We start from the raw sequence: 12,133 nt of genomic DNA, 5'->3' as shown, positions 1-12,133 counted from the left end.
TAATTCATTTCAGGCTTTGTACTTGCGACTGCGAGATGAGAGCAATCTCAATGTACCTAAAACAACGATACGTTCCTCAGTTTTGCAGGGACACCTTGAAAATTAGTCGTTTTTACAATCAACATCATATCTCGATGGCAATATTTCATTCTAATTACACGTCATTGCCGATGATATTATTTATATTCCCATAATAATAATGTGAAGAAGCATCTCTTCTATATTTCAGGAGGTCTGCAAATCGAATCTTTCGGCCTTGATTCTTTCAACAACGAGAGGGTAAGCACCTGCCACTGATTTTTCGGTTAGTACTAGTAGACACAAAAATTGTTGAATTACAGTGTCAATCTTCTTGGTTCTTGCTCATTTACGGGGAACTCGCCGTTTGGGTTTAAATATTTCGAAATTAGGGTTTAAATCAAATGCGTGGAGGCCAGTTTTTGTTTATTTCGACGGTAATTAGATGTCGAGCGGAAGTGGCCAAAATCTTCTAGTGAGCTTCAATTATGGCAAAATACATAGTAATTAGATTGTGGTGCGAAACTATAGTTACAAGTAAAATGACACGAGTTCGATCTTTTGAGATTTGAGTTTTTTGGCCGATGCAGGTTAAAGCCTCTGCTTTGGGCAGGGCACAGAGTCAAATGGATGTGCACCCAAGATAATGTTCTTTTGAACCACTGGGCAAGATTTTCCTGTAAACTAGATTCACCATTAAACAAATTATTGGAAAGGTTCCATTTGTTAAATTTATATACACAGCATTTCGTAAATTCTTTAGTTGTCCTCACAATTCCCCTTCAAGTCGTATATTTCTTAATTTTTAAGCTGAAAAGATTGGTCAATATCTATTTCTAAAATCTTGGCGTCTTGGTCTGGATCCTGGTTGTAAGAATCATGACAGCAAGCTGATCTTTCACGATTCGACGGCTCACACTGGGTTCTGGTTGCAAGCAAACTATTTATTAATCATAAAATAAATTTTAAATATAAAATATAGTCTACGTTTCATGTACTTGACATTTATTGGTTACAATTTCTTATCTAGTAATATACGTTTACAAGTGAAGTTAAGACATTGCTTGCAGGAAACAATGAGTTCAGTTGCATATATTTGTCCACACTAGGGAAGACCTGCCGTCAATTGCAGTGATACATCATTAAGTTGGGAAATGATGTGTTTGCGTGTGGTATTGTTTAAAGGAAGGAAGGTTACTTCAAGTTTCACGATGAATTGTGCATATGGGACCTCTGTCATTCTGACTGAGTCGAACTGCAGAATGCACATATTCTGTCCCTTGCCAGATTGAAGTTGTGCATACAAGATTGAAACGTTTGATGTTAACCAGTAGGCTCACTTGGGTGTGCTAGGAAAGACTAGAGTAGAATGTTTGCATTCTAGGGTGAGAGGTAGAGTGCCAATTGAGCAATTTGTGCTGGATCCATAGCGAGTAGTTGAGTTGAGATGTAACACATTTGTGTGATGGTTGTGTTAAAGCTTTTTTTGTAATATTTCCAGATTTGAGCATTTGGATTCTTCATTGGCATAAGGAAATCCATGAAGAATCATTGTAAGTGGGATTTCAATTTAAGGCATAAGCAATCAATTGAGGGTTACACAATTTTTTCTACAGAATCACTTGCCACCAAGGTTTAATAGGTGCGACTATGTGTAGGATATGGGCACAAAGGAGCTGGTGTTAACTCCCCTAGTTTAGGTGATCAAGACATATGGCCCTATTGTAGTTTTTATAAGATGGATTGGCTAGGACCTGTTTGGAGCTTGGTTTTGTGGCTGAAACATAAGGGGTGCACAATTATAAACCTAGTCAGTACACCTTGTTAATAACCCCTCTAGTGGAAACAAGGGCAACCTATATACCCTTGTTTCCAGTAGAGGGGTTATTGACAAGGTATACTGGCTAGGTTGTGAACTTGTGACCTAAGATACAAGTATGGTAGCACACTAAATACAGGCACATGCACATAATTGGAGTATCTTTTTTTGCCAGTTTGGTCAGATGCTGAGACTTGTCTATGTAATGTGTCTCTGCTTCTAGTGCCTTTTGCAACAATAAGCTCCAAACATGAAACACACACTTACTAGTATTATTTGTTTTCTTAGTACCTAGGTGTGATGATTAAATATTAATGTTATCCTATAAACTTGATATTCCTTTCCTCTTCAAACAAATCATTTTTATTTATTGAAGTTGAAACGGTCAGCTTGGTTGTCTGAGTTCAACTGCCTCATATTTGTATACAATTCTATCTACATAGCTGGTAATTTTCTTTACAGGTTTTTTTATTGCCCATTTATTGTAGAAGTTGTATCCAGACCTGTAACAATTTTGTTGGGTTTTAATTATGCAGATTGGGGGTTGTATGTTTCCTGACATTGTTTGCTGATGCATCTTCTGCTTGAATTTTTAATCATTTTGAACATTGAGCTACTATTATAGTCCTCAGTCCAAGACTTATAATGCCAGAAGTTGATGGTTGGATGTCACAATCTTGCAGAGATATTGGTTAAAAGGTATTATTTTTGCAACCAACTCTTTGGAATCAGAAATATTTATTTTTTGAAAAACTGACTTCTCAATATCTTGTAGAAACTGAGTGGATAACTTTTCTTTGAACCTTCACTATACCAAACACTTTTTGATCCCTATTTTAGTCAGAGCCCCCCTTTGGAGGTGCTTTTTTTTTTCACATTTCGCTCCTTCATCTACTCTTTTTAGAAATGGTGGGTCATGAGAACACAAATTCTAGTTTTGCACTTCGAGCCATTCGGGTTGCTGGAGATCTTCAGTTGCGCATAGTGCCAGAAAATCGAGACCAAATCATTGGAAGACCAGAAGGCACAACTAGAAGGCAACGTATTTTCATGGGAAATTCCCAACCACAGAACCATTTTGACACTGGGGATAATAGTGGTGGAAGTTATGAAGGGTTTAATATGGATAATTCTTCTGAAGAACCATTTGGTGACTGTTTAGGTCATACACACGAAAGGGAGCTTTCAAATGCAAGGATGCGCAGAAAAGAGAAAAGAGAAGGCATACCGCATCTGGACCATGAAGTTGCACAGATAACAAAATTGAGTACATCACCAAATGGTATGCTATCCAGGGTATACAGGGAAAACGAGAATGGCTATGTTTCAGCATTTTGTATGCTTGCAGGCAGAGAAGCAGATGTGTCTGGCAGGGGGAAATTTAGTGCAGCAGATCGCTGTCACGTTGCCAGCAGATATATGCCAACTGGTGGCCCAGTCCAAATTGAAAAGTTAAACAGTAGAGCTTATGTCGGACAGTTTTCAATAGATGGCTCCCTGTTTGTGGCTGGATTTCAGGTAAACTTAAGCTCTTACTGCAGTCAGCTTCTTCTAAATACTATCCATTTTCAATGCTCATTTTTCCCCTTATCTCATTTCAAAGGAAAATTATATAAAGTCAGGAGAACACTCGAGTAATTATGCTCTATAAATTTATGTTACAATCCTATCTAGATGACTGTGTTGTGGTCCTATGGAACAGGACCGTCATATAAGAATATACAATGTGGACAAGGGATGGAAAGTTCAGAAGAATGTGTCTGCCAGGAGCTTGCGTTGGACAGTCACTGACACAGCACTTTCGCCTGATCAGCAGCATCTTGTGAGTTTGGCAAAAAAACTAGATCCTAGATCAGGCTTCTATTTGAAGTTTGTACGCTGGCTCCTGCTAAAATATTTGAATGCAACTATAATTATGGTAGTTTTAATTGTGAGCCTGTTTTTTTAATTTCACAGAGGCATTTTAAATTTAGACACAAAATGGTTTAGAACTTGAAGAGATCCATTACTTTAGACTTCAGACTCATCAACAGAAATATTTCAGTGGTAATTCTACTGATATGATATTTCAACCTGACATTGAGGTGTCATAAAAAATGTTCAACATTCTGTCACAACTGAATAAAATAAACAATGATGTAATGTACTAATGACATTTTCTTTTCCTTTAGAATTTATACAATATTGAGGATACCATTAAGTCTATTAATTATCACAATGTTTAACTAGTATATTACAAAATGCTTGAAAGCTTTTCCTGGAATAACTGTGCAGAATCTCTCAGCTTTTTGTCTGATATTTTAATTGAGCTTCCTCATTCATCTTCAGGGAAATATGGTTGTGGCTCAATCAGTTTTCATTTCCTAATTCTAACAATAGATGGCCTAAATCAGGCTGCAATTTACACTTGTCAATATATCTTGCTAATAGAGGCAATTGATTAAGTTTTCTTACTGATCATTTGTCTAATACAAGCCTTAGATTTTCTTCTTAATTAGTGGGTGGAGTGCATTTGAATAATATTTGAAATGCTAATTTTGTTTATTGACTTCCAAACATGCATTATGATGCTAATGCACCCTGTAGTTATTGTTCTTTAATAAGCAACATAAAAGGTAGAAACTGCCATTATGTTTCAAGATAAATAAAAACATATTTGGTGCAAAATTTTCATGATCATTACTCACGTGTTTCATAACTTATTTCAGGTTTATGCTAGTATCACACCCGTTGTGCATATTGTGAAAATTGGAACCAGTGGCACTGAATCAGTAGCGAATATCACGGTATATTTTGTACATTGATTTGCATATCATGTTCATTTCACAGGGTAAAAATAAAATGAACTAGAGACAAGCCCCAATCTTAGTGCTAGTAAGAACAAAAGAGTTATAATATACATAAATATTAAAATATGGGTATTATTCTCTGACATTGATGCAAATATAAAGAAGTTTGTTCTGTGCCATTTTTTCCGTAATTTTATATTGTAAACAGAATAGTAGAAGATAGTTCACATTTTTGATGGACTGAGTCTATGCAGGAAATTCACGAAGGACTTGACTTCTCCATAGATGCAACAGGAGATTATTCCTTTGGACTTTTTTCTGTTAAATTTTCAACTGATGGACAAGAACTTGTAGCCGGCAGCAGCGACAAATCTATATATGTTTATGATCTGCAAGCAAACAAGCTTGCTTTACAGATAGAAGCTCACAAGGTAGTACCCTATATTTTCCATTCGGTGATGGCTAAACTTGCATTATTGCACTTGCAAGTTTGGCAAAATATTGTCAGCATTCTTTGGTATTGTGATTACAAGTGTGGATAAACGTGTTGTGCAATAGAAAATAGTTAAAATACTGCATTCTGAAAGAAACTTAAATGTGATCATAGCTGGATCATATATGTGTGCATTTAAAACATCCGAATGGTCTTGTTAACAGGACATAAAATCAAGAGTAATATTGAATGAAGAGTGTTGGAATTGAGTGATTATGCTCTGCAGTGTTTTTACAAATCAGTTTGAAAAATAGGGTACATTTTATAATTTAGTTATTTCGACATTCCTGAAAATGTCTTCATCTACATCTTACCTTCTTATATTAGTTGAAAAGTCTTCCTTGTTCATATGATTCTTATTTGTAATTTTTGCATATCTGAAATTCAATATTTCGTACAACTCTTCATTTATTTGGAAAGTAGAAAACAAAGACTTAAGCTGCATGCTTTACTTTATTGTTGCAGGATGATGTCAATACTGTGGCCTTTGCTGATGAAACTGGTCGCTTAATTTATTCTGGAAGTGATGATAGCTGCTGCAAGGTATTCTATGCTTGTTTTTCCTGTCTATGTTTATTCTTCTGGATACTACATCAGACGTTTGTTTGTTCTGTTTAGCTTGTGCAATACATTTTACTGTTTTATCTATGTGTGTTTTTTATAGGTTTGGGATCGCCGATGCCTTACATCTAGAGCACAACCAGCAGGGAGTCTGGTTGGGCACTTGGAAGGTATTACTTTTATTGATAGTCGTGGTGATGGGCGGTACTTAATCTCCAATGGAAAAGATCAGACAACTAAGCTCTGGGATATTCGCAAAATGACATCTGGAAATTCTATGTATGCCATCTTGCTCTTTTTTACTGTTATTCATTCTCAAATTTTGATGATTTTAAATAATTGTTGGGCAAAGAAGCATTGTTTTGGAAAGGTTTTTTTCAATGGTTTGCTTTGTGGCACAGAGTCCATTACAAAAATAAAAGATTTTAGATATATTTGCATTCAGAAATCATTCGTAAGCAGCTTAATCTGAGTTTATGGCAACTGGTGGATGTGTACTATATTTTATTTTATCAGTCATCTAAGCTTTGAAGTTTTCATTTATATTGAGATTAAACCTTCCAAGAATTGACACTGGGATTGTTAATGCTAGTCAATCAGTTTCTTGAAGTTGTGCCTTTTAATTCCAGTTCTTAAACTCGGCGTTTCAGAAGCAGATACTGATTTTCTGTCATGCAAATAGATGAGCTGGCTACTTTTCTTTAACAACTGAGCTATACCAAATTTGTTAGGGTCAGTTTTATGAGCTTAAGTGTATTTCTGTTGAAAAAATTTGTACCTTGATTCCATTTATTCTTAAATTCTCATTTGTATTGTGATGTGAGCCTCTGGAAAACTGACATTGCCATTGTTTGTGCTGCTTAGTTATTTCACTAAACTTGTGGCTGAGAAAGGATGCTTTTGGATTCAACTGTGTAAAACTCTTTGCATCAATATTTTGGAGTGCAATCAGTGATCCATCTTCAGGATCAGGAAAGAATCACTCAGTGATCCAAACTGTACATACCAGAAGCTTACACAGCTGAATCCAAAAGCACTCATTTTCATGGCCTATGGAAAACTCATTCCTACCATAAAGCTTGTGCATTTTCTTTCTACCTCCACCCTGCCATTTTTTTACAACTTCCGTCTTTTCAGAAGATCACAAGCCTCAAAGTCATGCAAATACTATAAACCTTGAAGTCATGCAAATAGTTAGCCTTATTTTAAAATACAATCTCATATATAATATTCTTACTTAGTTTTAAGAGATCAATCTTATTTTCATTAAAATTATTGTATCTTAATTCAGAGTTATTCTGAATAAGCAATCTCAAACTGCAATAAGGTGTTCATAAAAGTGTAGTTTTCTTGGAAAAATGTTAGAAATTTGAGGAGTTCTCTCACAAGTAACTAATCTATGATCTGTCCACCCTTCTCTCTTTCTTGGATATTATTTTGATGAATTATACCATATAATATTAAAACCAAGGTGTAAGGTAGAGAATATGGTTAACTAGGAAGCTTAGGCCTATCACCCTACTTACATTGGAAGGAAATATGATTCCCCAAGCTCAAGGAGGCTCAAGCGAGGGGACCCAAGTCGGTTTCCTTCACTATGAGTTGAAGAGTTGGCTATGTAAAGTATGAATGGAAAATGCAAGAATGGGAGGGGAAAACTAGGTTCTTAAGCTTGCAAACAGATCTGAACACTAGGTTGATCTTCACTAACAGATTGGAAAAACCAGTATAGTCACTGACCTGTGATTGGAATTGCAGCCCCAGATTGTGGGTACAGGGTGAGTTAGAGGGTTAGGGGTCACTTGGAGGTCTAGGGCGAGTTTGACTTGCCTTATACAAGCTAAGATCAAATGCAACTTTAGTTGATTGTAGTTCTGTTTAATTTTTCAGCCACTATCTTCACACCTGCACCACCTATCGCTTGTACGTGAACACATAAAAATAGGAAAAGGTTGTGGAAAGGGGTTTTCTTAGTCAAAGTCCCGTTCAGGAATCAACCTTGAAATCAAATTGAAAGTGCATGAAATGGAAATCAAGTGTGTTGTTAGTAGCAGTGGCTTGATACGAAAGATAATAAAACTTTATACCTTGATGATGTGAATGCTTCTTGAAATGAAATCATCGGTGTTGATGCAATAACTCGACTCCATAAATATTTGAAAGGACACCACAAAAGACATGTTTGCATAATAATTGTTGAATGCTCGCTACAATTGAAGGATGAAATGCCTTGGTTGCTTGATATGCTTGAATGCTCCTTGAATGCTTCTTGAACTTGAATAAATGCTTGATTTCTTGGATGCATGAATTGATAGATTGACTGTTTCTGCCAAACCGAGGGATGTAGCTTTGTATTTATACTTCACCTAGCCAATTTGGGGCCCAAAACTCAAAAGAGAGCTGACTAGGATAAAAAATCCTGCTAGAAACCCAGATGGAAACCACAATTATAATTTGCTTGCAAGCTATAGTTGGGGCGACTTTCAGAATCAAAGTTGTAGCAAGGAATCTAGAAGGAAGTAGTATTGCAATCAAGGCAAAGTGTCTGGCAGATAAAACCAACAATCAGGCAGAATGTTTGGCGGCAATCGAAGTAGTCCTGATGGGTATCAAACTTGGTGTCTGTCTAGAGGGGGACTCACAGATTTTGGTCAACGGGATCCTCAAAGGGGAAATGGATATGTGGTACCTAAACCGATATATTAGACAAATTCATACATTGTTGGATGAAGTGGATGAATTTAGAACTTCCCATGTTCTGAGAGTTGCTAAATCATTTGCTGATAAGCTCTCCGAGGTTAGTGTGATGAAACCATCACAAGATAACTTGGAAGTTTTTTAGGACTTTTGTACAATCTGTTGAGTAACATGGATCATTTTTTCTCCAAATGTACTAACATTGCCAATGTGATTGATAATTTCCAAATGCAGATTTGAAGACTCATAAATATGAGGAGACATGCCTTTATAGTTAATCATCAGTAGTTAATATATCAATTGTATAAATACTCATATATATATATATATTTAAGAACATTTATCTAATGATGATTCGTATCTCACAATCGAATCAATTTGATTGCAACTACAAACTTAACACTCCCTCTTAGTTAGGGAGGATTGATATAGAACACATTATGCTTTTAAGTATATGAAGAGATATCATCTCAGTATGATATTCCTGGAATGACATATTTAAGGATATCAACATAAATCCATCAACTTAGATGTTAGCTTTTTAATATAATCCGAAAGTATGGTTCAACAAGAAATACCAATCATATGATATTCATCATATGTATATTCTTCTGGTATGTGCACTGGTATCAATTCCTTGATGCCTACCAAAAGTATCCTAGAAGGATATGAGTTATCTGCTTTCTTGTACTTAGGGACAACAATTTAATATAGTATATCAGATAACAAGAAATCACAATGTCACAGTCTCTATCATGACAAGTATCATGATCTCCGACACTCCGGGACAACAACTTAATGAAGTTTGATCATGACAGATTCGTTATCATGACTTCCAACACTCTGGGGCAACAACTTAATGAAGTTTGTCATGATAATAGGTCTACCATTTATAAGATCGCCACCTTACAATGGTTACCTTCTGTATGATACATTCGTTATCATGACTTCCAACACTCTGGGACAACAACCTAATGAAGTTTGTCATGATAATAGGTCTACCATTTATAAGATTGTCACCTTACAATGGTTACCTTCTATTTATAAATGTTAATGAAAAATCGTCACCTTTTTTTACATATCATATGTGAAATAGTAACCACCACGAACCAAGTTAGAGGATGGTACAAAGGATTTCACCTTAATTTTCTTGACAAAGAGGAATGCATTACAAGGAATTTCACTTAGAACTTTTCCTCATAGAGAAGATATCATTCACAAAGGATTGCACTTCAAAATTCTCCCTTAGAATAATGACCTTGGGAAGTTAGGTCCAGTAGTTACTCCCTTGGAGGCTCTCTTCCCAAGGATTCTTGTCAGACTCACTCTGAATTTGATATCAATCTTTCGATTTTTCTAGTGATAAATCAATACTTCCTCATGATGCACTCAAGAGTAGGCCCATCAAAATCATGCAGTCACACACATGTATTTCTAGAGTCCCTCTGAGTATCAATCTTTCTAAGTTCTTGTGTTGCCTTCGAAGAAATGTCATACTCCCTCTTAATGTAAAAGGATACTCATAATCTCAATCATCAAGGATATTTGCTTCAAGAGCCTTACTTTATCCAGCTTGATTACAACTTCTTTTGAGCTATTGTCATAAGTTGCCTAATGTATCATTCTTCTTTTCCTACAAGATCAACTTCAGATACAAAGAAAAAGATCAAGGCAAAATAACTCATAGTATGAGTAGAATTACAAATAAGAGAGAGAATATAGTGAGAAGATAAATGTAATACGCAAGGCTAATGAATACTTATCTGTACATCCTTCATACAAGTTTTTCAATTAAGGTCTATATGGATCAAAAACTATCTCCATATAGGCATTTGTAAAATAATGGAAATAAAACATTCATTATTCTTTCCCCCTTAAATGTAAAATTCCCACTTATTCCATTTTATAGAGTTTTCAGTCCCTATCAACCTCTATATCATTGTCTTTTAGACTTTAATATGGTAAATGTACTTTAAATTCAACTTTCTTAGTGATGAATCTCATACAATAAAACTTGTAGGTTGAATATCAAATAATGAGTAGTAAGTATATTGATGCTTTCCTCCAAATTGATCTATGACCATGCAACAAGATTGATAGAAGGAAACTTGATGTCAAAACCTCCAAGCCTCTGCATTGAGAAGATGTGATTATCTCCTATAAATTTGAGTTTAATGATATTTGATACACCATGCACCATAGACCAAGCTCTTTACAATATGTTTCTCTTTATATATATCCTATCCAGTTCTGAAGGTTTCTCACTTCAGCTTCCTCTGTGTCTATCCTTTGTGACGATCTATTTATATCATTGACAACATGATACACGTTTAATGTTTCCTTTGTTTAATTATTTCCAAGTCCTTTTTCTTGTCTCACGTTTGATGATGTATAGGGAACACAATGTCTGCCCTATTTTGTAACATGCAATTCATCTCCTTTCATTGTACATTCATGGTGTTATTCAATACCTTCGTCTATGATATATGTGAATTTTTGAAGACCACTCATGATCTCTCGATCAAATACATAAGGCTTTAAGATGTAATTCCCCTATATTTATGTAGAATGTTGGAGACGAACATGTATCCTCCAAAACAACAATACCATTTAAGTGTGTTTCTCACCTTACATTATAATGTCATGATAATATTGTTTCCACTACAAATATGAAATACCACAAATACTCCTCAATAAACATTTGGTCAAGAAGAGAATGTGTTCTCGTTGTTGTTACCTCGAGGATCACGAAGCACCTTATATGTCAGTTGGTGCATAGAATCAATGGTATCCACCTTTCTTTGGTATGCCATCGTACGTAATCAGATTCATTTCATACTCACTCCTTTACTGTTTTGACTTCCTTGTCTTTTGCTATATATATATATATATATATATATATATATATATATATATATATATATATATATATATATATATATATATATCTTATTGACTGATTCCATTCTGTATGCGTCCCATACCAATTGATGCGTATGTCCCATACTAATGATGCCGATCATCTTATCTGCAGTAACTTATACATTTGCATAGGTGTGTGGTTCACATTTATTAACCCTTTCATTTTCCTTTTGATGGATCTTCTTTTCATCAAAAATGGGTATATGTCTAAGACTTGGCCTTTCTTACTCTCCTATTTCCACTCATGTGCTCATTTTCCATTCGTGGGTTCAGGAAACACTTTTCTTATTTCCTCTTATCCATGTTGTTCATTGACAACACCTCACAGTCATTCCCTAGTGGCAGTGTCTCCTTAAGTCATTTCTCAGGCCATGTAAGGTCCCATGTGTGCATAATCACATGAAGTCGCCTTCTACCTATCAATTGCGTACGTAAGGTATAAGGAGAATACTCACATCCAATAGCCAAATGACTGTGTCTTTTATCTTGCTTTATATGCTACCATTCATCATATATAGAAATCACCAATAATTATCCAATGGATGGTAATTATGGATGGAATCATTTGGCTACATCATATGCTCAATGCATTCATAGAGGACTTGATCGATGGATTTCTTCTCAGGAAGTTACGACTATTTAATAATGTTTTAAATTCCTTTTTATTAATGTTTGTGTGGATCATTAACGTTGCCATAGATATAGCTTAGAAGATAGTATCAGAGTGATGAATTTCTGCGAGAACTTAATATGAGGGTTTGAACATTTCTATCAAAATTACTTGGCCCTCCCAATTAGTGTGCCGCTTTGAAAAGAATGAGGCACTCCCATCAT

The 12,133-nt window shown here is 35.3% G+C and overlaps 1 protein-coding gene across 4 annotated transcripts in view; it reads left to right on the top strand.

Annotated features, from left to right (window-relative positions):
- The first annotated feature begins 211 nt into the window (after positions 1-211).
- The window catches only part of LOC149537398 (transducin family protein / WD-40 repeat family protein), a 45,186-nt gene continuing 33,264 nt past the window's right edge, over positions 212-12,133 (top strand). For 2 of the 4 annotated variants that reach the window (XM_089802895.1, XM_089802894.1), the window contains exons 1-8: positions 212-279; positions 2,374-2,536; positions 3,000-3,355; positions 3,540-3,659; positions 4,546-4,623; positions 4,881-5,057; positions 5,585-5,662; positions 5,784-5,959. In XM_089802895.1, the coding sequence (XP_089659021.1) occupies positions 3,035-3,355; positions 3,540-3,659; positions 4,546-4,623; positions 4,881-5,057; positions 5,585-5,662; positions 5,784-5,959 (950 nt within the window). In that variant the 5' untranslated portion in view covers positions 212-279; positions 2,374-2,536; positions 3,000-3,034. Of the gene's footprint in view, positions 280-2,373; positions 2,537-2,741; positions 3,356-3,539; positions 3,660-4,545; positions 4,624-4,880; positions 5,058-5,584; positions 5,663-5,783; positions 5,960-12,133 lie in introns of all 4 variants that reach the window. The other 2 variants (XM_089802893.1, XM_089802892.1) reach the window with 1 other exon arrangement.

This window comes from Cupressus sempervirens, chromosome 9, assembly GCF_028749045.1.
Source record: "Cupressus sempervirens isolate cs-2001-9-10 chromosome 9, ASM2874904v1, whole genome shotgun sequence".
Classification (NCBI taxonomy): domain Eukaryota; kingdom Viridiplantae; phylum Streptophyta; class Pinopsida; order Cupressales; family Cupressaceae; genus Cupressus; species Cupressus sempervirens.
This window is presented reverse-complemented; position numbering and strand designations above follow the sequence as displayed.